The 27451-nt window shown below is 32.1% G+C and overlaps 1 protein-coding gene across 1 annotated transcript in view; it reads left to right on the forward strand.

Moving 5' to 3' along the window:
* LOC145268367 (uncharacterized) overlaps positions 1-27451 on the forward strand; it is a 399446-nt gene that overhangs the window by 218015 nt on the left and 153980 nt on the right. Inside the window, exon 3 of the mRNA XM_080123915.1 lies at positions 15252-15411. Within this exon, the coding sequence (XP_079980041.1) occupies positions 15252-15411 (160 nt within the window). The remainder of the gene's footprint in view (positions 1-15251; positions 15412-27451) is intronic.

Raw genomic sequence — 27451 nt, forward strand, 5'->3', positions numbered from 1 at the left:
TTGGCACGGTAAGGAGATCCCGCCTTCTTTGCAGCAGCCTTGGCAATGGCATCAATGTATTTTGTCTAATCCATGTTTCGTGTGAACGTTAAGTTGTGAAGTTTGAATAACTAACTTTCAGGTAATTTATTATTAGCTATAAGCTTTCTTGTAATTATTAAAAGAAACAAGCCTAGTCTTGACAGCATTGAATGTTACCATCCATTTTTGTCCCCATTCCACTACAGACTGGAGATTTTCCTCGAAAGTTTCCGCCATTGCCTTAGATATGTGTTCATTCGTTTTTCCTTCGTGTTTCTTAGAGAGCATGGTGTCGTATTCGTATTTAGAAAGTCGGCCTCGGTAGAAGCGAATTGAATCTCTCCATTTCTTCATTCTACGCACAATTTATCTTTATTTTTTATATAATACTAGCGGGGGTACCCGGCGTTGCCCGAGTGTTTGTTTCCGGGACGGGGGGGAGTTTTAAAAAATGTTATGGTAGATAAGTAGGAAGGATCAAACCCGGAGTCATGAGTAAAAGTAGGAAAATAAAGTGTGAAAAAAAAACATCTGCAACGTTAACAGTTCGGCCACCAAGAAAAGTCCACTCCAGTTGTTTAGGGGGGGGACCGACTACGGTAGGTCGGCGCGAACGTGAAAATATAATGTGAATTGTCCAGCACGCTAACCACTACGCCACAGAGCACTGCAGCTTAGTTTAGTGATTTTAAATAACTTCACATGAAAGAACTACGAAGCCAAACCGGTGTTCTCTTCTCAACTGTTCCTTGTGAACGATCCCCAAACGGTGTTAAGTGGTGGCAGGGGGAGGAGGAATTTATTAGAGAGAAAATATTTTACCACTTCCATTGATCTTAACCGATTTTGGCCGTGACTTCTCAACAGAAAAAGTATAGAAATCTAAGATTATCGAGGAATTTAAGAAATAATAAGCCTATAACACACCTCAGATATTTTTCTGCCGTTTGTGCATATTATATTTGCATGAAATATCTTGATTTTTTAATCCTATTAAGGTCAAAATCAGACGGGGAAAAATGAGTTCATTTTATTTATATAGAGATATTGAACTCACTCTTTTTTTGTGAATTATTTCACGGAATTTTGTCTTTTGGATGACCTCGAAATATCTTCGAATATCATGATTCCTGGATGCCGAACTTTTCAATGACCATCCCTCTTGAAAAAGCCGGCATAAATCGGGCGAAACGTTGAGTATTCAGGTCCTTCCACCTCCATTTTATTTCATATATATGCATGTATATGTATATATATATATATGTATATATATCTATGTATATCTATATATCTATGTATATATGTCTATGTATATATATATATATATATATATCTATGTATATATATGTATGTATATATATGTATATATATGCATGTATATATATATATGTATATAAAATAAAATAAAATAAAAATAAAAAAAATTCCAATTAAATTTACCAAAATGATTCAAGATGGTAAAACTAAAGTATATTATAAATATTAAGGAATTAATATTTATAAAGTAATCTCAACCAGATGTAAAAGCTCGATAAAACCAAATAGGAGATAGAGCTTAAAATAGGAGCAAACAGTTAATAAAACATGTTTAAAAAACACTTTGAAAAAGAGTTAAAAACATATTTAATCTGAAAAGGACACACTAGATAAATGGATAGTCCTTAATCCGCGGAGTCTCGAAGAAATACATTCCTTCTCACCAGAGGGTAGGAATTAGCAAAATGCAGGATCGGATTTTGCATGCAAAAGTATTTGATGAAACAACAAGTAAGTAAAGGTCTTACTTGATAACAAAAAGTGAAGCAGAGGGAATATGATGATGAAAAAGGTGATTACATGTGAATAGATAGTCTGGTGAAAGGTAAATAATACAATGACGGTATAATCCAAAAATATAATTCCAAGAAAGTTAATTGAGTTTCCATTTGCACAAGTAAAATAAAATCCAAGGAAATCACGTAAGTGGAAGATGGTCCAAAATAATTCAAAAGGCCGAAATCCATGGAATAATTCACAAATATGTACAAAGAAAAGAAAAGGGGAAAATTCCAATAATATCAATAAAAGAAAAATAAGATATGCTTTTCACACGACTGCCGAGACAAAATAAGAAAGATTAGGGAAGAAGAAGAGGAAAAAAATTAAATGGTGATAGAATTAAATATAAGATAGAAAAACAAATGTCAAAATGACCCAGACAAAAAGGATGTTAAAAGGCGCGAAAAATATGGGGCAAAAAACAGATCAACTGAAATGTACAGGATATTACTTAAGAAAATGTCAGCAAGAGTTATTAAAAGACACTAAATGGAAAAAATAACTAAATAAATTAATAAAAAAATAAAAATCACTACGAACGCGGCACATTGCAACTTCCACGTAAGTGGCTATTATTTGGGATCATGTTTAGAAGAGATGAGCAAGATTTGGGTATTTTAAATGCAGATATAATAAGATATCACAAAACAAAGCGTCTTTCCTACAACTGCACGCCCGTTGAACTCTGTTCCGCTGGCCTGCTTCCCGGTCGAATATAACACGGTGGTCTTCAAATCCAACGTAAACAAGTTGTTGTTGAACAATCCCCGAAAATAATCAATTTTTTCCCAATTTACACCATTAACAATTTACTATACTACCACCTATACTATATATATATATATATATATATATATATATATATATATATATATATATATATATATATATATATATATATATATATGCATGTTTAAAAAAACACCGGAAAAATCGGATCTAATGAGTATACAGGTTAGAAAATTTCGGTGAAAAATAAGTTCACAAACTTGCCCACCTGTTAAAAAAACAGCTGTAGTGGGAACATTCATGGTGGAATAAAAGAAAGTTGTGAAAAAAAAACTGTAAGTCTTACAGTTTTAGCAGAGTTTTATGCTATACTAGCACTTCAGCCCGGCGTTGCCCGGGTGTTTGGAGGTGTACGTTTAGCAAAAAAAAAAAAAGAAAAGTGGTAGTACGAAGGTAGGCTATAACCCGTACCACGAAGTAGGAAAAGAATGGGAAAAAAACGTGACGTCTTTGCTGTTACGACCACCGCCAAACCGGAAGTGACGAACGTTTAAATTAAGGCTAGACAATCGAAAGGGTGGATGACTTTAAAAAAAGAATAAAAAGAGCGACCCTGTAGAAAACTGCCCAGTTGAAGGTGAAAATATTCATGTTTTTAGCAAATTTTTCGATATTTGTCGTTTAAAAGTTCGAACTTCAAAACGATACTGTAAAATCCGTCGCCTCTGTCGAAAGTTTTAGGCAGGCATGCAAATATACAAACATACATATATTTATATATTGGTAACTAAAAATTTTCGACCAAAACCGATTAAAATTTTTTGACCCAAACCGATTACCTTTTATGTAAAATTTCAAATGTTTAGACCAGAAATTGTCTGGGTAATTTGGTAGAGACCGCAGGGGGTAAAAATTTTTAAAACTTTGACCCCTATTATACCCCCTGGATATTTATTGTTTTGGGCTCAAATCAAGTAATTAAGATGGATCCATGTCCAAGGAACATATACGTAAAATTTCAATTGTGTATACCCAAAATTGTCGGAGGAGTTTGGTAGAGTTCTCAAAGGTCAAGTTATTGAAATTTGACCTCTTAACAGCCAAATTTCTGGCCGAAAACGGATTACAAAGATTTCCCCAAATCTCAGTACCCAGTATATCAAATTTCGAGTCTGTAGACTGAAAATTGACAGAGTTATTGCGTAGGGAAATGTACACAGACACACATGCACGTCCACTTTTATAGATATATAGATATGCTCTGCTACTATAAAGCAGATACATTGAGCTTTTATTCTCATGTAAGGGTTATTCTTTTTGGTCTGTAACAGTTCTAACACATTAAATAAAAACAGTATATATTGAAATGAATAACATTTCTAAAATATAAATATTATATATATATATATATATATATATACACGGTAAGTTAATTATATTAACGGCAATTAGGTTATACATAGACTTTCACATATCACCCCCGTTTTTAATAACCAGGTTAATATATATATATATATATATATATATATATATATATATATTATGTGTGTGTGGGTGTGTGTATGTGTGTATGTATATGTGTGTGTATGTATATGTATGTGTGTATGTATATGTATGTATGGATATGTGTGCATGTATATGTATGCATGTATATGTATGTATATATATGTATATGTATATATATGTATATGTATATATATATATGTATGTATATATATGTATATATATGTATATGTATGTATATATGTATGTATATATATGTACATGTATATATATGTATATATGTGCATGTATATATATATGTATATGTATATATATACGTATATGTATATATATATATGTATGTATATATATATATGGATGGGGCTCCCGTAAGACGTGGTGAAGGCAACCCCTCTAGGAGAAGCAAATCTCTGAGTTAAAAAACATAAAGCGGGAGACCAGTACCAGCATCAAGCTGGTCTGTAGTTTTACTTGTTGCTGGCTATCTTGCTCTTGCTTGTTGCTGGATGTCAACATTTTGAACCGAGAGAGAGAGAGAGAGAGAGAGAGAGAGAGAGAGAGATTTAGCTGTTGTACAAAGCTAAAACTCTGTAACATCATCAGGTATAGATACTCCCTCATGCATTTGTCTATAAAAAAGAAAGGACGAAAATGATCCTATTGCCATGGAAAAGTTGTGACGCGTGTAGGTCTGAAATGCTGGAAGCATGTAATAATTGATCTGCCATCATTATATGTATCTATGTATAGGTGTATGTATATTTATGTACATGTGTATTTATATGTGTGTATATCTATCTGTATATGTATGTATATATGTATGTGTATATATGTTTGTGTGTACGTATGTATATGCATGTATGTTTATCGGCGTGTGTATGTGTATTTATGCATGTGTGTATGTATGTAGATGTATGTAGATGTATGCAAGTGTATGTATGCATATATATGTGTATGCATGTATGAGCATGTATGTATATGTGTATGAGTGCATATTTATGTACGTGTATGCATATGTAGGTAAGTGTATGTGTATATGTATGTGCATATGTGTACGTATGGGTATATGTATGTATATGTGTGTATGTATTTGTATATGTGTATGTATGGATGTATATCTGTATGTATGCATGTGTGTCTGTATACGTATGTATGTGTATTATTTATGGTGTATGTATATATGTGTGTATGTTTACAGATATGTATGTGTGTATGTGTAGATATGTATGTTTGCGTTTATATATATATATGCCAATGGCCGTCTTGTGTATGTTTATGTATGTATAAGTATGTCTATGTATGCATATATGTAATGTGTATGTATGTATGCATATATGTGGGTTATTTGTATGTGTGTATGTGTATGCATGTATATATATGTATATACACCAGTGACCGTCTTTAGTGTCATGTCTGCTTGTGCGTGTAAATTTTACCGGCAGGACTAAAGTCATTTTCGGCTCATGAACTTTCAGTACCTGAGGGAGTTGCACTTGTCTGACAAGACGTTGCAATCATCATCATCATCATCATGTATATATATATATATGTCTATGTATATATATATGTATATATATATGTATATGTACATGTATATATATGTACATGTATATATATGTACACGTATATATATTTGTATATGTATATATATGTACATGTATATATATATGTACGTGTATATATATGTGTGTGTATATGTATGTATGTATATATATATGTACGTGTATATATATGTGTGTGCGTTTGTATGTATATATGTATGTGTGTGTTGGTTGGAGAGGGATCCCATAAGCCGTGGTGAAGGCAACCTTCTAGAAGAAGCAGGAGACCAGTACCCGCATTAAGCTGCACTTTAACTTGTTGCTGGCTATCTTGCTCTTGCTTGTAGCTGGATATCAACATTTTTAACCGAGAGAGAAACTTAGCTATCGTATAAACTAAGACACTGTAACATCATCTGTGTATAGATACTCTCTCAGGCTTTTGGCTATTAAAATGGCCGTGTGGCGATGGAAGTCATTTTTGGGCTCATGGACTTAAAGTGTCTGAGGGATTGGCACTCGGCTGACAAGTCGTTGCAATCATCATATATATGCAGGTTTATATATATGTATGTATATATATATATGTAGGTGTAACTACAGAAAAAATGTATAAATTTATATATGTAGGTGTATATATATATGTATGTATATATGTATATATATGTATATGTATGCACATGTATATATATGTATCTGTAGATATATGTATATATATATATGTACATATATGTATGCGTATATATATGTATATGTAAATATATGTATATATATGCATACGTGTATATATATGTATATGTATATATTTGTATGTATATGCATGTATATATATATATGTATATGTATATATATGTATATATGTATGTGTATATGTATATGTATGTATATATATATGTACATATGCATATGTATATATATGTAAGTATAAATACATGTATGTGTACATATGTGTGTATATATGTATATATATATGTACATATGCATATGTATATATATGTAAGTATAAATACATGTATGTGTACATATGTGTGTATATATGCATATGTAGATATATGTATATATGCATATGTATATATATATGTATGTATATATGTTTATATATATGCATTTATATGTATATGTGTATATATATGTATAAGTATGTATATATATATATATATATATATATATATATACCCACACATTGGACTTTATTATAGAGTGGAGGATTAAATGAAGAAAATGCAAAATGATTGGATTAACTTGTTTTTTTTTATTCAAAAGCTGTCGAGCACAGTATTTTTTTTATTGCGGTAACGGTTCTTATTCTTTAAGAATACAGATATTAAAATTAATAATAATTTCCTTCCACATACTATTTTGTGTGCCTTAACACTGTGGTTTCACCACCTGCCTTCTTCAATTGTACTTTTTAACTACAGCAATTGTACCTTAGTCACTTGAATTTTTTTCTTTATTTATTTATTTCCTTCAGTCTTACTTCTTCGTCGTTGTTTTCGTTTTCTTCTTCTTCTTTTTCTTTTTCTTCTTTATAATTCTGTACTGCTTTTGGCATTCAACAGTTTGCAGACGTCGTAAAATAAAAAGATTGAAAAAAATACTAAGCAACAGTTTTTTAGAAGGCCATATAAATGAAGAAGCCTACGTGCAGAATTGCCTGCTTAATCTAGAACGCTAGAAGGTAACCTTTACTAAAGGATTAAGCACATAATTCTAGGCACTACACTATGAGGAGCTTTTGACACAAGGCCTGTTTACAATGACACGTTCATCTGCCTTTTAGTGGTAAACGTTTAGATTAAAGGTGGGGTAAGATTTTTTGAAAAGGCTATATTAAAATGTGGTATAGGAAATTTAAAAAAATTGAACAGGCTGTATCAAACTAGCATTCGATTGGATTTTCTTTTAATTTTTAATAAACTACACCATTTCAAATTGCCGGTTTTTATTAAATATTGGATTATTTTTTCAGTAATTTTTCAAAGACATTCAGGTAGACATACACTAACTTCAATAATATAATCCTGGGCAACGTTAGTTAGTGTTAGCTAGTATATTATGGAAATATACTCATATCTATAGCGGTACTGCAAACTTTGTGTTTGCCTTTCAAAAGAAAATAATCAGATTGAATATATTTTTTTTAAATTACATTTTCACCCCAAACAAGGCACGTTGCCACTTTGATGTAGGAGGCTATTATCAGGGACCTTAGTTGCAGGGCTGCTATGTAGGGAGTTTAGTAGCAAGATGTCTGTTTACATCAAACTTGAACTTCTGCATGCCAGTACAGTTGGGAAAACAAGAAACGGGAAGAGAATTCAAAAGTCCTGCAGTTCTGGGGAAGAAGCTATTAGAGTAGAAGGCTTTCTTACATCTTGGGATCAAAACAATCATGCTAGTATGTATGGTAAATAAGCACTCCCAAGTTGCTCAGGTGCAGGGGAAGGGAATTAGGCAGATCTGGGGGACGACATTCATTGCCCTAGTCAGGAAACAAGACTAAGCACTGGCCATCTCTGATGAGTCCCTGCAGCCGCACCTATGCTCCTGGCTAATAGGCAAAGAAGGAGTATGAAAGCCGGGCGATAGGCAGAGCCTATCTACTCGTTAAGCAGTTTAGGTTTGCAAACCGGTGATGTGATCAAGTCACCAACTCTAGGGAGGTAGTCGTTTAGGACTGAGGAGGCCTCCTTCCCCCGTTTTGTGCCAAGACGTATGCGGTCAGTCGCACATGTTTACAAATCGGAGTTTTCCTTCTCCTAGATGGATGACCAGATCGATCTACGGGTCCATCAGCACCGAGAGGGCTTTCTCCGCGCTTGGTTTCAAAGCCAGGTTTATCTATGCCCTCGCATGGATAGTAAGGATTAATAGAGTTCGTATCCAAGAATTAGTATCTGCTTTAAAATTACACTCTTCATATTACGGTTTAGATTGGAATATGTGATTACATTTTGAAGGGAGTTATGTGTGAGTATGGGTTATAGATTTGAAATTAATTTCTTCTAGGAACAAAAACATCAAATATGGTTTTTGGATTAGTGACTAATTGGACAACTATAGTATAAGAGTTATAGTGGGTTTCAAAATGCGGTTAGGCGTTAGTTTTCATGTAAAGATAATCACCAGTACGTTTCCTATCGAAGTGAAAGAAATGTAGCTTGCTAGTTAATATAGATCACTTATAGTCAGGGCACAAAAACTGTGGCTAATAGGTATCTCTTCTATAGATATTCTATAGAGTATAAATATATGTTAAGCTAATGCATGCCTTGGCAATAGAATTCTATGTTTAGTATTTATCGATTTTTAAAAAGGCCAGCCTCCTATTTTTTAGGACTGAAAGCTAAAAAACCCTCTTAAGGTACGTTCAAAGTATGTGATTTTGTATCAGCTTTGGGAGAAGAACAATTGTTTTTCACCCATTTGGAACAGGCGAGATGATATACTTACAAGAATACATCATTAATATACAATATAAATAAGGATTAGGAGACGTTTTCGGGGTATAAGGGTTTGTAACGTTTTCATGCAAATCAGACAGACAGGGGTCTTGGAGGCAAGTATTATCCCTTTTAAGCAGGCATTTAGAAATAACATATATTTGGTGATTAAAATTTTATTGAAGGAGTAACTTAGAAAGGAAAATATAAGCGATCTTTTGTATTAAAGATGGTAATAAAAACATGGAAAGACAAATACATGTGTAGATGTAAAAAAAAAAACTATATATCAGAACCGGGAATCGGAAAAATTAGAACATTTGAGGGTATCGAAATTGGAAAATGTGTGCTAAAAAACAATTCTTTTCGTTGTCGTTTTCTTTTATCTGATTTTGTTTAATTTATAATAAAATACCAGTAAAGGTAAACGTAATAGGTCCTTCCTCGTAAGTGTATTTTTACGTTTGATAAAATATTAAGCACGTGTCTTTTATGGTAACTAGAGGAAACATAACAATGTTATAGCGTTATAGTTAACTATTTAGAAATTTATAAAAATCGGAATCGGAACGAAAATTCTATCGGAATCGAGAATTTAGTACTAAATCGGTACTTGTATCGAAATTTGGAAAAATATTTGAATCGATCCATCAGTTTTGTCTGGCCAGTACCAGGTGGGTAACTATTTTGGAAAGCTACACGCTATATGTACCGCGCCGAATCGTAGAAATTTCCAGGTTGGTATTTGGAGGCGCATTAATTCGCTAATGGAAATGCACTCCTAGTCTAAGTTAAGGCATGCATATAGGAGAAGCTAACTCTGATGAAAAAAACCTGCGTTGTACTGTGTGCTTTGTCTTGTAGCAATCATCTGCACCGATAAGGATTAGCAGTAATAGCAAAAGGTGTGCTTCGGTCTACACAAAGCTTTCACCACTTTAAACAAATCGTCTGTGTGGATTTCCCAACAACTTAGTTTTTGTGGTCGAACCTTTTACGTCGAAATAAACGCGAGAGTCCAGTATATATATATATATATATATATATATATATATATATATATATATGTGTGTGTGTGTGTGTGTGTGTGTGTGTGTGTGTGTGTGTGTGTTAGTGATTGGCTGATTAATACAAAAAATAACTTAAATGGTATCAAATAATTTCATTATTACTTTAGAATTTACGGAAAAAATAAAAAATAAAATAAGTATGCGATCTAATTTCACTGTATTAGGATACAATTAGAAATAATAAAAATTAGAATATATTTGTAATTGAATAAATTAGAGTAGATGAATTATAATTATGGAATTATAACTAACAGTCATAGTAGATAATCGTTCATTTGAATATTTAAATTTAATTTACATGGATGATAAATGCTAATTATTTTATACTGAAATGTTTGGAATGTTAATACTTAATTTTAACAAATTATATAATTCAATTCGTTGTAGGAATTAGATTAATTAATAATATAGAATAAAATAACAATAAAACTAAATAAATATATTATTTATCAATGTAATAAAAAGCGTTTAATATAACTAGATTTGAAAAAGGAGAACAAGTCATTTAATTTTAAAAGTGGATGATCGATCTTTTAACGATCAAATCTTACAAAGGAACAGTTTATATTATAATTAAATAAGATTAATAAAAAATAATTAAATGACAATAAAGAATTATAATTCATGTAAGAATAAATTTAATTAAAATAGTAATAAAACTGAATTATATATGGATATAAAATTCAGAAAAAAAATCAACAATTTCTATAACCAGATATATATATATATATATATATATATATATATATATATATATATATATACATATATTGTAATAGGTTTCACATAACATAAAATAAATATATACACATATGTTATATCTACTACAATTATTACTAGTGTCTAAGTAAATATATACAGATTAATTATAAATAATAAATAAACAAAATACTTAATAGAATATTTCAGTATTGTATATCAAAATGAAAACAATTGAGTAATTATTACTTGTAAATTCAAAATGGCATAATAAAAGATAAAATAAAAAAATAATTGCAACTTCTCTTCCAATTTTAGGATTTTGTAATCATGCCCAAATGCATTTTATTTTCTTTTGGTTGATTTATAGTTGCTATTTCTTTTGATGAGTTAAGGGCAAAATAGATTCATCGATTGATATAATAATTAAATGAATGATTTTGCGCTACGAAACAGTTGCTGTCAGGAAATTTTAAATGTCACCATAATCAAAGGAATAAATTTTAAGATGGTCAATATCACGAAATTTGGAATATAGACTTTTTTCATTTGTTTGTTATATGCGCTGTGATTACATTGAGCTTAATAAATTAAGGATTAGTATACACAAAAAGTGAAATATTATTACAAAATCATATTTCCACAGAGATGTATATATATATATATATATATATATATATATATATATATATATATATATATATATATATTGAATTAATAACAATATTCTTTAATATTTCAAAAATTAAAACAGAATTATGATAAAGAAAAATTCATAAAAAATTATATTTTTTGTTTGAATTTTCGATAGATTAATATTGTAATTTATTCAATTCTTGTATATTCATCATCATTTTTTTTTATTACTCTGTCTAGTATATTGAAAGATTTATTTTCTCGATAGATTCTAAAACGAGGATAATATTAACATTTGCATTTTTTATACATGCATACATATATACGTAATCTAAATACACATTTCTATTTCAAATATAGTGTTTTAAACACAAAATAAATTGCTCAATAGTGTAGAACTAGAGCTTTTAATACTTTTTAAAATGTTAATTGCTTTTAATACAGTCAACAAACACTCATTATGTTTATCAAGTTAGAAATAAAAAGTATTCATAGCTCTATATATCTGTATATTAAAATATATCAACCCTTATACATTTACTCGATAACATTTAATCACAAAAAAGACTTGTCCTGCCTTGATAGGGTTCAAAATAGACTTCGTGGCCTGGTGGGAGATGTCCTTTTCTCTTCCCTGCAACCCTCTATCTCACAGAAGAGATGTTGCGAGTTTGTCTCTGCTTTATCGTTATTTTCATGGAAAGTGTTCGACTGAGCTTCAATCTATGGCCCCCCTCGCCAAACTTTCACAAGAAACACTCGACTAGCTGAAAACATTATCAATAATTTCCCCCACTCTTTATCTGTGCCTAAACCTAAACGTAGATTCCATGAACAAAGCTTCTTTCTTAGAACTGCACGCAATTGTCTTCCGTTTTCCTGCTTTCCAGCTGTCTATAATATGGTTGTCTTCAAGTCCAACGTGAACAAGTTTCTGATGAGCCGTTCTACTTAAGTTAACAAATTTACCGAACTTCCATTACTATCGATTACTATATTGTCCTTTTGACAACTCTGAACTCTTTAACCCCTATCCTTGAGTGGCCTATCGGCCTTGATAAGTGGTGCCGTCTATTTAAAAAAAAAACCAATAAAACATAATATTAGCTGAGCCGTCGTGTTAGATGTTTTTGTTTCTTACTGTTTGCATTTTGTTTAGTCACATTTCTTTTAGGACGGTTACTGGGAAGGTGTACCCGGAGTTACTCCAGGACATGGGTTACAAAATAGCAGAGTTGAAAACTTGTTCGCAAAATAACACTAAAATAAAGTCAAGCGGTAGGGTGTTTTTTTTTTAATCAACTTTAATGGCCGATCATAATGCATCTTTTGATGTACCATGAACTTTAAGGGCCCAAACATCATGTTCAGTGGAGAGACTTGTAAATATACTATCGACTTTTCATGTTATATGCTGTAAGACTCTGTAATTGTTTTGGTGAGCTTAAAAGACTGTTCTGCATGAATATGTCCTCTAGTTTAAATTTCAGGACCTTTTTCGAGAGATTGTATTACGCGGATGTGATCACTTTGATCGCTACAAATGCACTGATTGTGTTAACAGGTCTGTTTTCCATAATGTAGGCTGATAACACGGATATTTATCTCCGAAAAGGACCCAATCGTTTCCCCCAAGATTCAGAACACTCAAGCGACTCTCTAGTCTAATAAATGAACAAGACACAACTCATCTTCAATTTCATATACTTTTAAGTTGATTGCATTTAATATTCCCATGATGGGGAATTAAGAGAGGCAAAAGATCTCGCAGAGAATCATAGTACCAAAAATACATATTTTGGTAATATCCCGAGCAGCTTTATTAGTGTTGAATATATATTTTTCTCAAGCATAAACAGTTGCTAAACGTTTATATATATATATATATATATATATATATATATATATATATATATATATATATATATATATATGAAATTTATTTATACAAACATTGATGGCCACATATGTGCATACATGTTTCTGTAATCACCCGCGTTGGGGAATTACGTCTTCAGGCCAAGAATTATAGTCGAGAACTGATATTTCAAACAAAAACATTTTCTTATTTCGTTTACAAAGTTAGAATGTAACATGGGTAGGGGTTATATATATATATATATATATATATATATATATATATATATATATATATATATATATATATATATATATATATGATATTTGACATTTTTACACATTTTTATTGATATTTTTTCAAATATATTTCACTCTTTGTGTATACCAATCCTTTTTGTTATCCAATATTTGTTAAATATAATAACAGAACATAAAAGAACACCAGTACAGCTACATTCCAAGACCTAGATATTTATTTTTTTTCTTACTAAAGAGCTCTTTCGGCATATTAAAATGTTGGTATATTTTTACAGATTCATTTCGTTATTCAGAAACAGTCGATTATTTTTTATGTCAATATCGATTCTTTTCGTGCATATACTCATAAGAAAAAAATTGAAATGTCTTGCTTAGAAAGAAAAAAATTCATGACAATGTAATATCGGAAAAAGAAAAAGAAAATTCATAGAAGACTCAGAATCACACATTTGTTTAAGTATATATACAGAAGTCATGACTGGCTTCATTAGCAAGGATCTGAACAACTAGGCTACCGCAAACCGCGAGAGATACAAGTTGAAATTAAACATTTATTCATATTAAATGCTTTTAGCGTCAGTCAGAGTGACCTAATCATTATATGACGATCTGCGCATATTAACTATATATATATATATATATGTATATATATATATATATATATATATATATATATATATATATATATTGCGTATTGAGCTTTTTTCGGTTGGGATTAAATTATCTATACATAGATACTGGTATTTATATTAGATTGAAGATTACTATTGCGTATATCAGGTAAACACTACATCGTTTTGATTTCATTAATATATATATATATATATATATATATATATATATATATATATATTAATAAGCCTGACGAATCCTATAGTTGGATGAAACGCAGAATATTCAGTATAGCTTAATCGCCATATATATTTTATAAAGTACTATATATATATATATATATATATATAGAATGAAAATTATCTGATTATTAAACAATTCAATTGAATATTGTCTGTATTGAATTTCTAAATAGTTTATTTTCTGCTGATGAGTATTTGTCTATTTGTCAATTTTTCATACTGCTATATAATGTGACAATAAATTGGATTTTCTGAAAGATACGCATGCAAGAACAAATATTGCTTGTGTTGGATTTTTCGAGGAAAATTTACAAAATATTAATCATGTCGCAAATTTTATATTCTACTGAGTTATAATATATGAGCTCTATTTCATTTTAAATGTTAACCATTGAGCTAAAATTTATCTGCTGTATATGTGCTCTGTTTAAATTTAAGTATTAATCATTAAGCTCAATTTTTTCCGACGATATTTATTTCTATTCGAGAGATTTGTAATATTTTTAATCGATCTTATATAATCGTATTGTGACATAACAAAGGCGAAGATGTAAACAGAGCAAAATATTGTCAAAGCAATTTTTTAATCAGATCACCTGAAGTTCATCTTTCTATATGAAATTAATTACTTTAAATGGCGCAAATCATCTCAGTTATAACATTTATTTTCCTAATACTACGTTGTGATTTGGCTTTCAAGCGCACTTGATACGTATTTTATTTTAATCTCAATTTTATAAATCAAAGGCATTATTGCTTTCGTTTGATATTCATTTTCTTACATTCATTAATTATGTTTTTTTTTTCTTGTTTTAGAATGTGAAGAAACTGCGCTACCGATTCAGTTGGGTGGTCGATGAACTCCGAAATGCAACTGATGTTGCATTTCGGACATCGATTCTTGGACTTATTAATTGCATTATCATTTACAAAGAAACCGACGAGGATAGAGTCAGGATACGAAATGAATTCATTGGTGAGTATTAATTGTACTTTAACATAAATTCTGCAAAAATATATTAAAATAATATAAAATACTACAACTACTACTACTACTACTACTACTACTACTAATAATAATAATAATAATAATAATAATAATAATAACAATAACAATTTGCATCGAAACTGAAAGATATATAAATCACAAGGAAATACTATACAATACCAATAATCGGAGTGTAACAGAGCGCCGACCCGCGTATGCAGATGTCGAGCCGTGGGCGAAATTACGTCAGGATAGTAAGAAAAGAAAATACTATAAAAAAGAATGTGTGCACAGACAGAAGAAAACGTTCGAGAAGACGTTCGAGAGGACAGAGGCCAGGAAGAAGGAGCACGATCACGTTTAATTCGGGAAAATAACCGAAAATAAATGTCGTTGTTTCAAAAAAGGAGTTGAGGTATTACCTTTCCCATGTTCTTTGCGACGTGTTTACATATTAAGGACTATGTTACAATCGGTAACTGGCCATAACCCTGAAAAACCTGGAAAAAGTTTATGAGAAAATGGAATCAGAGAAAACGCGGATATTATACAACAGAGGGCAATGATGAAATCTTAAGGAAAATTCTGGACACGGAAACCAACCAACATAAACGACGAACTCTTACTAGTTCTACGAAAATTCGCAATAGACACAAAAGAACTAAATAGATAAAAAAAACACCATGTGGACCCAAGGAAAATGAAACTGCAAGAAATCTCATTAACTTTTTTCCGCATCCTCGCCTCAACAAGCATATAATGTGATGACATCAGCCTCGGCCGATACCCCAAAAACTGTCATGAAGTATTAAGGAGGATAGAACGACTGACGAGAAAGAGCACGAACTAGACCTCAACTAGATGAATGTGTAGTGTAATGGGGTTTTGGAAAGGCTTATTATCACCCAAATCTCAGAGCAGACTAGCAGTCGCTAATAACGAGAAGTAAATAGTAAGCGGCTATTTTGATAATGCAAAATCATTTACAAAAGTCATCGAAAGACTACTAGAAATCTCGAAAGACTCTAAGGAATACCATAGGTTATTGACGGTAAACAATCACTGTGTGAGAATTCATTGGAACTTTCCGTAGTAGGTGTTATAGACCCTTTTATAAACTGGACAAAAGAAGTCAGGAAACTGGATGAAATAACCTAGCAACTAATGTCCACCCACGATACAATTCAGCCAACTGACTAGGTGGAAAGGAGATAAAGTGGTAAATATAGAAGACTGTATGAATGACACGATACAAACAATGCATATCGCTAAATACAGAACGGCTGCTTTCTGCTGTTAAACGCACCACCAAAGCGAACAACACGAAGAGCGAGAAAATGTGAATAAAAAAAGCAGCTATTATAAATGGGAAGAAATACAACTTCGTCGACAACATATAAGACTGACCATCGAAATAGCACACGAGAACACATGGACATGTCTACGCAAACGTCATTTACACAGAAACACATAATCGCTATTTATAGATGCACAAAATAACCTAATTAAGACGGACTAATAAAACGCAAGATAAACTAAATCCCATTTACTTGTCTCCCCACGAGGATAAAGTTTTATACGAGGTCGATTTCTTATGTGGAGAAATGCAGTTTCCCAAATAGGGACACTCTAGGTTGGAACAAAATAAAATTGACTCAGTAAGGAAGGACTTCAATTCACTGGATGAGTACAGAAAAGAATACGTGTGGCATTAAAACAGATCATACAATTTCTTCCTTGCAAAAAAAAAGCCCCCAAAAGGAGTGACGAGATTCAGGAAAACAATAAGTGAACTGAGACAAAGTAAAGCCAATCATGAGTAAATGCAACAAGTAGACCAAAATTAATACAAAACAAACATTATTAGCTGAGAAAGTGACCGACTTGGACCTATGAAAACTAGTGCACGTTGTACCTTCCAAAAAATAGTAGGGCCAAAAAACGAAGCCAGTATAAGAAAATCAAACACATAAGATCCTCAGTGACATGGAAATAGAAACGGAGAAAAAATTTAGTAAAAAAGATCGAAGGTGGTAATAGTCAACATGAAAGGAAAACAAAAACGAAGCATCCTTCTCTCCCCCCAAAAATGAAATTCTACATTTGAAGGCGATTACCTGGGTATATTTTGAAAAACTCAGTGAAAAGAAAATATTCTAGAATTTAGCTGGGGGGGGGGGCTCGTTTCGTATACGAATTCAACGTAAAATGAGCCTCCATTTCCTAACCGTTTTACTTTTTAAAGACAGTTAATCAAGTAGGCCTAAATGAAAAGTTCGTAAAAACTGTGTTAACACCTAAAAATGAAGTCCTCTGCCAACCCAGATTGTATAGGATTTATCTTCTATTGCAAATTAACAAAAAAAGGTAAACTGTCATAAAACACTAGAAATGTCCGGAAATTGGTGATTGTTGTACGTTTCATGTATATGCGAAACTGATTCCTCACTATAAATTTGGTAATTATTCTATCTTCTTTCTATCAAGATTTCAGGAGACTAAAAAAGTAAACAAATATTTGGCGATCACAAAAGACATATCACCTATTCTCCATAAGATATATTTCATGCTACTAGATCGGGTTGTCTGAAGATACAAACCTAAAATGCGCCAAACATTGATGCTATTGTTTTTTTCCTTGTCCTTTAATAACTCAATCATGTTCTGCAAAGCCAAAAACAAAAGCAACAATTTTCCTCTAACCATAAAGTAAATAGCATAAATCTGAAGATATAAATAGCTTCAAGCATAACTTCTTTTCGAAAATATTTGACATTAAATAACCGCAAAAGGCTTGCTATACTGTAAAATCGAACCAAATAAGGTTATACCACATGTTTTTACATGTGAATGATAACTTGTAATGGCTTTTATGAGGAAAAGTGAAGTAAATAATAGTGTTAAATAGAAATGACATAAAACAATGGAAGAAGACAAAGTAAAAAGGTCACCCAAGAAACATGAAGAACTAGTGCAAAATATGTTAACAATGAAAATAAATTTTAGAAGATACAGATACATAGAAAATTCTCAATAGATTAATAAAGAAAAATTACATGTAATGAAAGCTAGACTAGCACACAACCTTAGCGGATATGTATATGAACGGACATATTGGTATTTAGATTAAAGGGAGAACTGCATTAATTCAAAATTATGGCCAGAATTGAACGATCCTAAGAAACTGCTGCCCAAGAACTGGTTTATAAACCATGGATAGAATCGTAACTGAATAAACAAGTGAAGATACCTACTATTTTAATACATGCGGAATACTACACAATCAACAGAAACTAAATAAACAGGATCCTCTTAACACTTTACTGTAGTAAATTCGGTAATTTTGATGGCTAAAAGTGCCTATACATTCAACGTATGAATACTGAAGCTAGGTATAAAGTAACTTCAGCTTTAAATTTCCCAGGCCTATTTTCAGAAATTACTTTGCATGACATCACTCCACCAAACAAGAGTTTTTATACTGCCTCTGATGTGTCAACTGGTGGATTATAAGATTAATTTTTTTTTTAAAGTAGAAACTTTCCGAAGCCCCATTATGCATTTCATTACCGATCATAAATTATCTGATCACATGAGTATCGTAGAATTGTGAAAAATTCGCTGGCATCCTGTTAATGTCCCTTATCATTAAATTTAAAGTCTTGAGATTTTTGGGTCACATTAAGAGCTCCAGTGTATGACTATACAAAACATACATAGAAGACATAAATTACAAGGAAGCCGATCGAGAGGAAGACGAAGCAAGAGATGGATAGACAACGTTTGTAAATGGACGAGCATGCTGATAAACCAAGCGAACACCTTGGCTTAAGCTCAGAGAACTTGCAAGACACTCAGCCATGTTAGTGTATATTCTGCAGCTATCGAAGAAAACATATAATAATACTCCATCAAATTGTCTTCATTTATAGTTTAAGAATATTGTTTTGACTGTTTTCTGGTAAGATTGCATTTAAGATGTATGGATAAAGAGTTGTATTTTGTTTTAAAAAAGTTCTTTTTAAATTATACTGTAATAAATCATAGTTATCCGTTATTTTTCTTTCATTTAAATAATCAATGATACTTCTTGTTCCCGTCCCAAAACATAAAACGGTAAGAATAAAGTTTTTTTTTTCTTTAAAAATGCAGTTTGTTTGTGTATGTAAATCTCTTCGCTCTCCTGTAAAAAGTTGCTCCAGTTGTCCCTGAGCAGAGATTCTAACGCAGATTTCAACTTTGGACAACAGAAGAATAGTTATGAGATTTGCTACCGGAACAGTGGCAGAAAACTCGCTATGACGCGAACGGAAGAGGAGATACTGTTTGGGATAAACAAATTACCTTATGGGCCTGTATGTAACCATGGCCTTTTAAAACTTTTTTATAGTATACTAGAATATGGACCCGGCGTTGCTTGGTATTAAACGTAGCGTTGAATTTCTTTAAAAAAATTAAATTAAAAAAAAAAAGAAAGAAATTGAGACATGTGCATGCGAGTATTATGTTTTTTCTAAATAGATCACTTCTTGTCAGTAAAAAAAATACTCGAGCTGAGATCTAAACCAAAACATAAAAACAAGTACGTTAACCATTAGACCAGCTTGACACGATCTTTCAATAGTGTTTTCAAACCTCGTGAAACAGTTGACAAACAGATAAAAATCCAATGACCCTCAAATACCAATTTTACTCCCTTAGAAACCTTTTTTTCGGATGAACCCCAATTGTCCACATGTCTAAATACCCTATATACAAAATTTCAAGTCTGTAGATCCAATATTCGTTGAGTATATAGGTTGAGAAGTGTATTCACACACACATTCTCACTTGGGCAGATATATAGATTTTTTGCGGGCCACAAGAAAAAAAAATGCAGTTTCCGACAACATTTTCCTCGTGTCTACCCCCTACCCCACCCATTGCCAGGAGGCCACATGATCCGAACTGCATTTCATTGCCGTAAAATTACGATCAAAGTTGTAAACTGAGATAGTATGAATATTGCTTGGCAAAAGAACATCTCCGTAATTAAATATCAGTTTTTATTGTTTTTCTTATTCAATAATCGTTTCTATTTTAATATAATTGTAATACTTACGAATATTTTTATTTTGTAGTTAAATGCTGTTCATTTTTTTTTTTTTTTTTTTTGCCAAAAACAACCTTTCTAGTCAATTTAGTTCTAGATAAACTTACTAGATTTATCACACGTTTTAATCACGTTATGTGTTCTAAAAAACAAAAGAAAGAAAGAAAGCATCGTCGTCTTACTTGATTTTTCAGAAGTTTTACTCCAATTATGTGTCTTCGATTTTTAATGAAAGTACCACTTCTGTCGTTCTTATTTAGCCATCTCAAGTGCTTTCGATCATCGTAATCGTCGTCGCGAATTTTTAAAATATAAGTTTGCTGTTTTTGTTTTGACCTTTAACAATTTTATTTTATTTGTGGTTTTGTTGGAAGAAGAAAAAAAAGGAAAATTTTTATTAATTTATTATTTGTTTGTTTCCTTTTTATAAATATTGCTTCTAGTATTTTTAGTCGACGTGTACAATTATTTTTGTTTACGATTTTAATGTTTTTAATATTTTTCTTGCATCGATGGTAGTGTTTTGTTGTGTGAAATGATGTGGTGTTGAATTGCTCTAGTGTCTGATAGGTAATATGTAAGATAGTTGCTTTTGGGTGATTTATGTAGGCACTATATATTTTTTCAGTTTGAATATTAGCAAAATATTCCTCGAGTGGGCTGGTGAACCTATATTATATCTTTGTTTGGACTCAGCTTATGTTGTTATTTATTATTATTATACATTATATAAGGACAAATCATATAAGCTCTTGACATATCGAAGGCCTTCGATAAGGTATGGCATAAGGGCCTTCAAAAAATTTCCAGCTACGGTATAACTGGAAATGTTTTCTCAACATTAAATCATTTCTCTCTGATAGGCTCATAAGAGTAGTGGTTGATGGGCAGAAATCAGAGGCCCTCAGTATTAATGTTGGAGTTCCTCAGGGGTCTATCTTGGGCCCAACTCTCTTCCTGATCTACATCAATGATCTCCCAAAACACATATTTAAATGATTCGTTGACATCTATGCTGATGACACGACCATCTATGGAAACATATCTAAGGTCGTAAATGACAAAGTTCTCTCTGATTCTCTCTCCTCTGATCTCCAGCGCGTGGTACAGTGAGGGAAGAGATGGCTGGTTATTTTTAATGCATCTAAAACCAAGCTCCTATCTTTACATCATCAACGCTCTGAACCCCATCTGGCATCAATTGAAATAGATGGTTCTCGCCTAAGGGAAGCTCCATGTTTTGACAAGCTTCTGGGTTTGACCTTTACTCCTTATCTGAAATGGAACACGTACATCAAGTCTGTTGCCAAGGTCGCTGGAAAAATCGTAGCTTCCTTCTACCGCTCCAGAAGATATCTCACTGCTGATGCAATTCTCTATCTGTATAAAAGCCAAGTACGTCCAAGGATGGAGTACTGCTGTTATTTCTGGGCAGGACCTGCTAAAAACAACCTATTCTGTCTTGACAGAGTACAAAATAGATTATGTGGCTTAGTTAGGGATGTTTTTTTTTCTTTTCTCTGCAGCCTTTCTCTCACAGAAGAGACGCTGCGTGCCTGTCTGTCTTATCGTTATTTCCATGGCAAGTGCTCGTCTGAGCTCCAATCTCTGGTCCCCACTCGCCAATATTTCACGAAAAACACCCGTTTAACTGAAACCACTGTCAATAATTTTACCCATTCTTTATCTGTGCCTAAATCAAAACATAGATTCCATGAACAAAGCTTCTTTCTTAGAAGTGCACACCTTTGGAACTCTGTTCTGTTTTCCTGTTTCTCACCTGACTACAACTTGGATGTCTTCAAGTCCAACATAAACAAATTCCTGACAAACCACTCCCTTAAATAAGACACTTTATCAAATCTCCATTACTAACGATTACTACGATATTATCCCATTGATTACTGTACACGAACTAATCCTTATCCCCGAGTGGCTTCCGGGTCTGGATAAGGGGTGCCTATCATGTAAAAAAAATCATGTTGACACACCGGTTCTCGTAAGATTGGCCAAGTTGAGCAACGATGAACCTAGTCAATACCAGACGGGTGACTATTTGGAAACACTAAGTGCTGTATGTGCCCTCTGCTTATCCCTGCATTGTTTCCAGTCATTCTGAACTTATATACACTTGCAACTGGAATTAAAACAGTGCCAATTAAGGAGTGTAGTTTTAGATTGTGAAACTCTTGTCAAAATAATTTCACGCGCAGGCACCCTTCAGTGGATATTCATAGTCTTACAAGATTAAACAGAGCCGTTTAGTTGTTGTTGTTGTTGTTGTTGTTGTTGTTGGTGTTGTTGTTGTTGTTGTGGTTGTTGTTGTTGTTGTTGTTGTTGTTGTTGTTGTTGTTGTTGTCCGATGTTTTAGGCGGCTTTTAAACCTCTACTATTGCAGGTAACACCAACATCCTTAGGAGAACCCTTGATCTTTGAAGCTCCTGGTTTGGAGCCAGGATTGAAGGAAATCCTCTGGAAATGAATTAAATCTCTTTTCAGGGAGGCGTTGATAAACGAAATAAAAATTATTATTATTATTATTATTATTATTATTATTATTATTATTATTATTATTATTATTATTAGGTTAGACGTTGTAAGTTCTGTATAATTGTTTTATGAGAAAGTACGTTTGTACGAATATTTTCTACTTTTTGTTGATACCAATTCTATTAAAATTAGAATCTCTATGTCTGTGAATATATAATAACATAAATAAATAACAATGGTGCTTTATTCCTAAGTCCAAGGTTCCATTAATCTTTATTTTATAATCGTTAGTTTAAAGTAGGTAAAGGACATGTTATAATATTTTTTTTAAGTTGTAACCAAAAGGAAATTTAATCGATGCGGTAATAATACTATGGCAACTTTACCCCATAAAAAAAAAACAGGATAGCTGCCAATAGAATAACGGGCGACGCGAATTTACTTTGCTGCTTCCTGAATTTTCCATATTACAACGTTATGCATTTTTCTCTTGGAGAATTGTTTGTTAATTTTTCTGGAAGGTTTACGGAAGGAAATATCCAATGTTAACATACAAATATTGGATGTGCCGAATTTTATATTTTGAATAAAAAAAATGATTGATACGGTAAATAAAACCTTAAGCTTTAGGACATAGTAAAATTTTATATATATATATATATATATATATATATATATATATATATATATATATATATGATTACCTCATTTAATCACATAAATTAATATACGAAGATATAATTTATGCGTTCATTTTTCAGTATTTACTTCAACAGTGCTCGATACATAGGTAGAGCTAGGTAGTAAGTTATGAAAATATATATGGCAATCAAGCTACACAGAATATCCCTCGTTCCATTCTCGTCAGAATTTGTCAAGCTTATCAAGCTTGGAAGGCTGGCGAATTCTCACGAGAATGAACCGCAGATTATTATGTGTAGCTTAATTGTCATATATATTTTCATAACTTACTATATACGTGTGTGTGTGTGTGTGTGCATGCAGCGTATATTATACATATATAGTAAAGTCGTATTTCCGTCTGTCTTTTGTTTGTTTCTTCCCAATTAATATGTAAATATGGTACACTGTTTAACAAATTAATTTTTTATGCCGAAAACGGACTTCACACATTTTCATTCCATCATGATTTCTATTTATAATATTTAGTCAAATGAAATCTACAGTGAAGTAATAACGTCATTTGCGTATTACATTAAAGAACATTTATTTTAATAAGTAGATCCATGTTATTAATTGTTTGTTGTAACTGAATTGTTTTGGTTGTTATATTTAGAAATATTATTTAAAGTTGATTTATTTAATTTATTTTTAATTTAATTTATATTTAATTTTATTTATTTTTAATCATTATTAGCTGACACCAGTTGTCTTTAAAAACAGAAGTAAATTTATTTATTTGATCTGTGAGAGTTATTTCCCTTTAAACTATACGATTATTTCTCGTTTGATTTTCATGGATGGGTTTTATGTTTCCATAAATCCAATGTGTGATCTATTTTCAGGAAAATTATAAGGATTTAAGATATCCAGTGTGTCTGAAATTGTATGTGACTAAACCAACGGCCCGCCAATATGTTTCAACTTGGCAACGCCGGGTACATACAGCTAGTATATGTATAGAGATAGATGGATAGATAACTGTTTTTCTTCTATATAAACAAAGAGAGATAATTCGGTATATATATTCGCGCTATTAGCATGAACAACAAGGTACTCTAATATTCTTTTAAATATAAGTAAAGCAAAGTTTTTTGCTTTGTTTTGTCTTTTCAAATCATAATACTTATAAAAGTTGTAAGAAGGGAACCAACTGTTGGAGATAAAATGTGTTGTGGTTTGTTTCACAATGTTTATAATAATATATTCATACGTAAATTGTATTTTTTTAAATTATACATGCTGTTTGTTAGTGATCAACTAAAATTTCCAAGTGTAATTGTAAAAGTACTAGCTGGATACCCGGAGTTGCCCTGTCGTACAATACGCTTAAGCATGCTATTTCATTTATGCAGATTGCGTATGTATTATTATAGAATCATTCCTCTATTGAATATTATGCATGTTTTTCTTTTTGTTTCTGGCCTTCGGGACAAGATCAAAGTGTAGTATCTGTTCTTCAGATGCTGCACTTCTATTTCTTGTTCTCTTTCGGTGGAGGAGAAATCCTTCACGACAGAGACAATTTTTATTTTTGTACCTTTTCTCCACGTTAAAAAAACGACCCTGGTGTCTAACTCTGTCCCGTGGGGAGGCATAGTAAATGGGTACAATATCACGTCAGCTGGTATTTGGGCTTGCCGACAAATGTCTTGCAAAAGTCACATCTGATTAGTGTTTCGTTTTAAATTATGCAAACGAAGAAATGATTTGCGGCGATTTTAAATGGTACCTCCTCTTTATCGTAAATTGAACTCACCAACAAGAAAAAATAAAATAAAATGGTGAGGTACACCTGCACTAGACGGGGTATCATCTGATCTGTAGTCAAATTCTCTACCACTGAGCTATATCGCCAGGTGACAATAATTCTGTATTTTTAAGAAGGAATGATTTGCTGAGATTTTATTAGTTTCCTTGGCTGTTGCAACGTACAATATTTCTCTGAAAATTCATGTTTTTATCTATAACAAAAGAAATACTATCTTTTTAGGATCGGAGCTATTCAATTTTCGATACTCTGTATAAAATATATCTAAGAACACAGCCAGACATATAAATTACCTCTGTATGAATTTTGCAAAAGGTAGGCTCAGCCGTTTCGGAAGCTATGAGGAACTCTCTCTCTCTCTCTCTCTCTCTCTCTCTCTCTTTCTCACACACACACACACACACACAAAGTGACTTTTATATAATAGTAGAAATTAAGCAGATTTGGAAGCAACCCTGGCATAGAGCGATGGCGTTTGTGACGACACAGGTGAATTAGTATAGTAATGTAAGCGTTGATAGTTTATGCAGTCCACGAAAGCAGAATAAAGCGACATAATAATGTGTCCCATGGGTCTAAGTATTACGTCATTTGCCAGCACGTTTTCAAATATACAGAGAGGATTCACAAAGTAAATAAAGAGACAGAAAATGCCTAGAAGGTAAATGGAAAATGTCTATCGCATTTGTAAGCTGAACAGGTTGGTGTGAAAAGCAAAAATAAAGATAAAAAAAATAAATATGACACCTCAGAAGAAGCAGAATGTATCATGAATGCAACATGACAATTCATGTGGCCACACAAGTTCATATATATATATATATATATATATATATATATATATATATATATATATATATATATATAATCTTTTATCTCTCTATTTCTCTCGCTCTCTCTCTCTGTCTTCCCTTCTAGGTATTTTTCGAATGATAGGCAGGGTCAAATAAGTGAGATATGCAGTTCAAAAAGAAAATATATTTTTCTTTTTGAACTGTCACCCTCATTTATCTTTTTAGTTCTTTCTCTCCTTCTTTTCCTTTCTGTTTTTATTCGTTCATTTCTCTCTCCTACTCTTCCTCTCTCTCTCTCTCTCTTTCTCTCTCTTCCACTCATTGTCTATCCCTATCTATTGGACTGTTTCTCTGAATGTCTATATTTCTTACTCTCTCTCTCTCTCTCTCCCTCTTTATCTTTCTATATATACCTCTCTTTATCGTTGTTTATGTCTGCATGTATGTATTCATCTTTCTCTCTCTCTCTCTCTCTCTCTCTTTTGTTGCATCTCTACTTGTTCGTATTTATGAATCTCTCTATATATTTATAAACCTATCTATCTATCTATCTATCTATCTATCTATATGTTTGTTTCTTTATCTCTGTCTATGTTTGCCAATCAGTCACTATATCTGTCTGTCAGTTTTTTTTCTTTATTTCTATTTGCGCCCTCTCTTCTTACCCCGTTTCTCTCTCCACTCTCTCTTAGCGTTACAGTCTACTCCCCCTCTCCCTTCTCCGTCTTATCTACAGCTCATCGCGTATGCATGTGTACTTAAGGGCGATGTAATAGGCTGATAGATGCCTACATTTTGCTCAATATACTTTGTTAAAGAGGTGGCGGAACTGTTGAGTAATTTTTTGTTCGAGAAAGTTATGCATCCGTTTTTGTGTCCTAAAACAATTGCTAACATTGTAGGGCAGACAGGACTCCCAAATTTTTGTTACTGAAAATTCCAAAATAACACCTTCGACTACCGATCGCTCTCACGTCACTCAACTAGTACTCTTATAAAGTCATCAACTGCCTGTTGGAGAGAGCAGGCTTTATTTTCAGCAATGCATGATCAGCTTAAAACAAATTAATGTGTTCAGGATCTTCTGTTAATTTCAGAGCTCATTTTTTATGATATAGTGAATATTGTATATGTAGAAAGTTGGATAAATTACGCTTATGTAAAATATGAGTCTCAGACTCTTCTGTTTGGTTAGCAATA

Source organism: Euprymna scolopes, chromosome 43, assembly GCF_053919585.1.
Source record: "Euprymna scolopes isolate OS-2025 chromosome 43, ASM5391958v1, whole genome shotgun sequence".
Lineage (NCBI taxonomy): Eukaryota > Metazoa > Mollusca > Cephalopoda > Sepiida > Sepiolidae > Euprymna > Euprymna scolopes.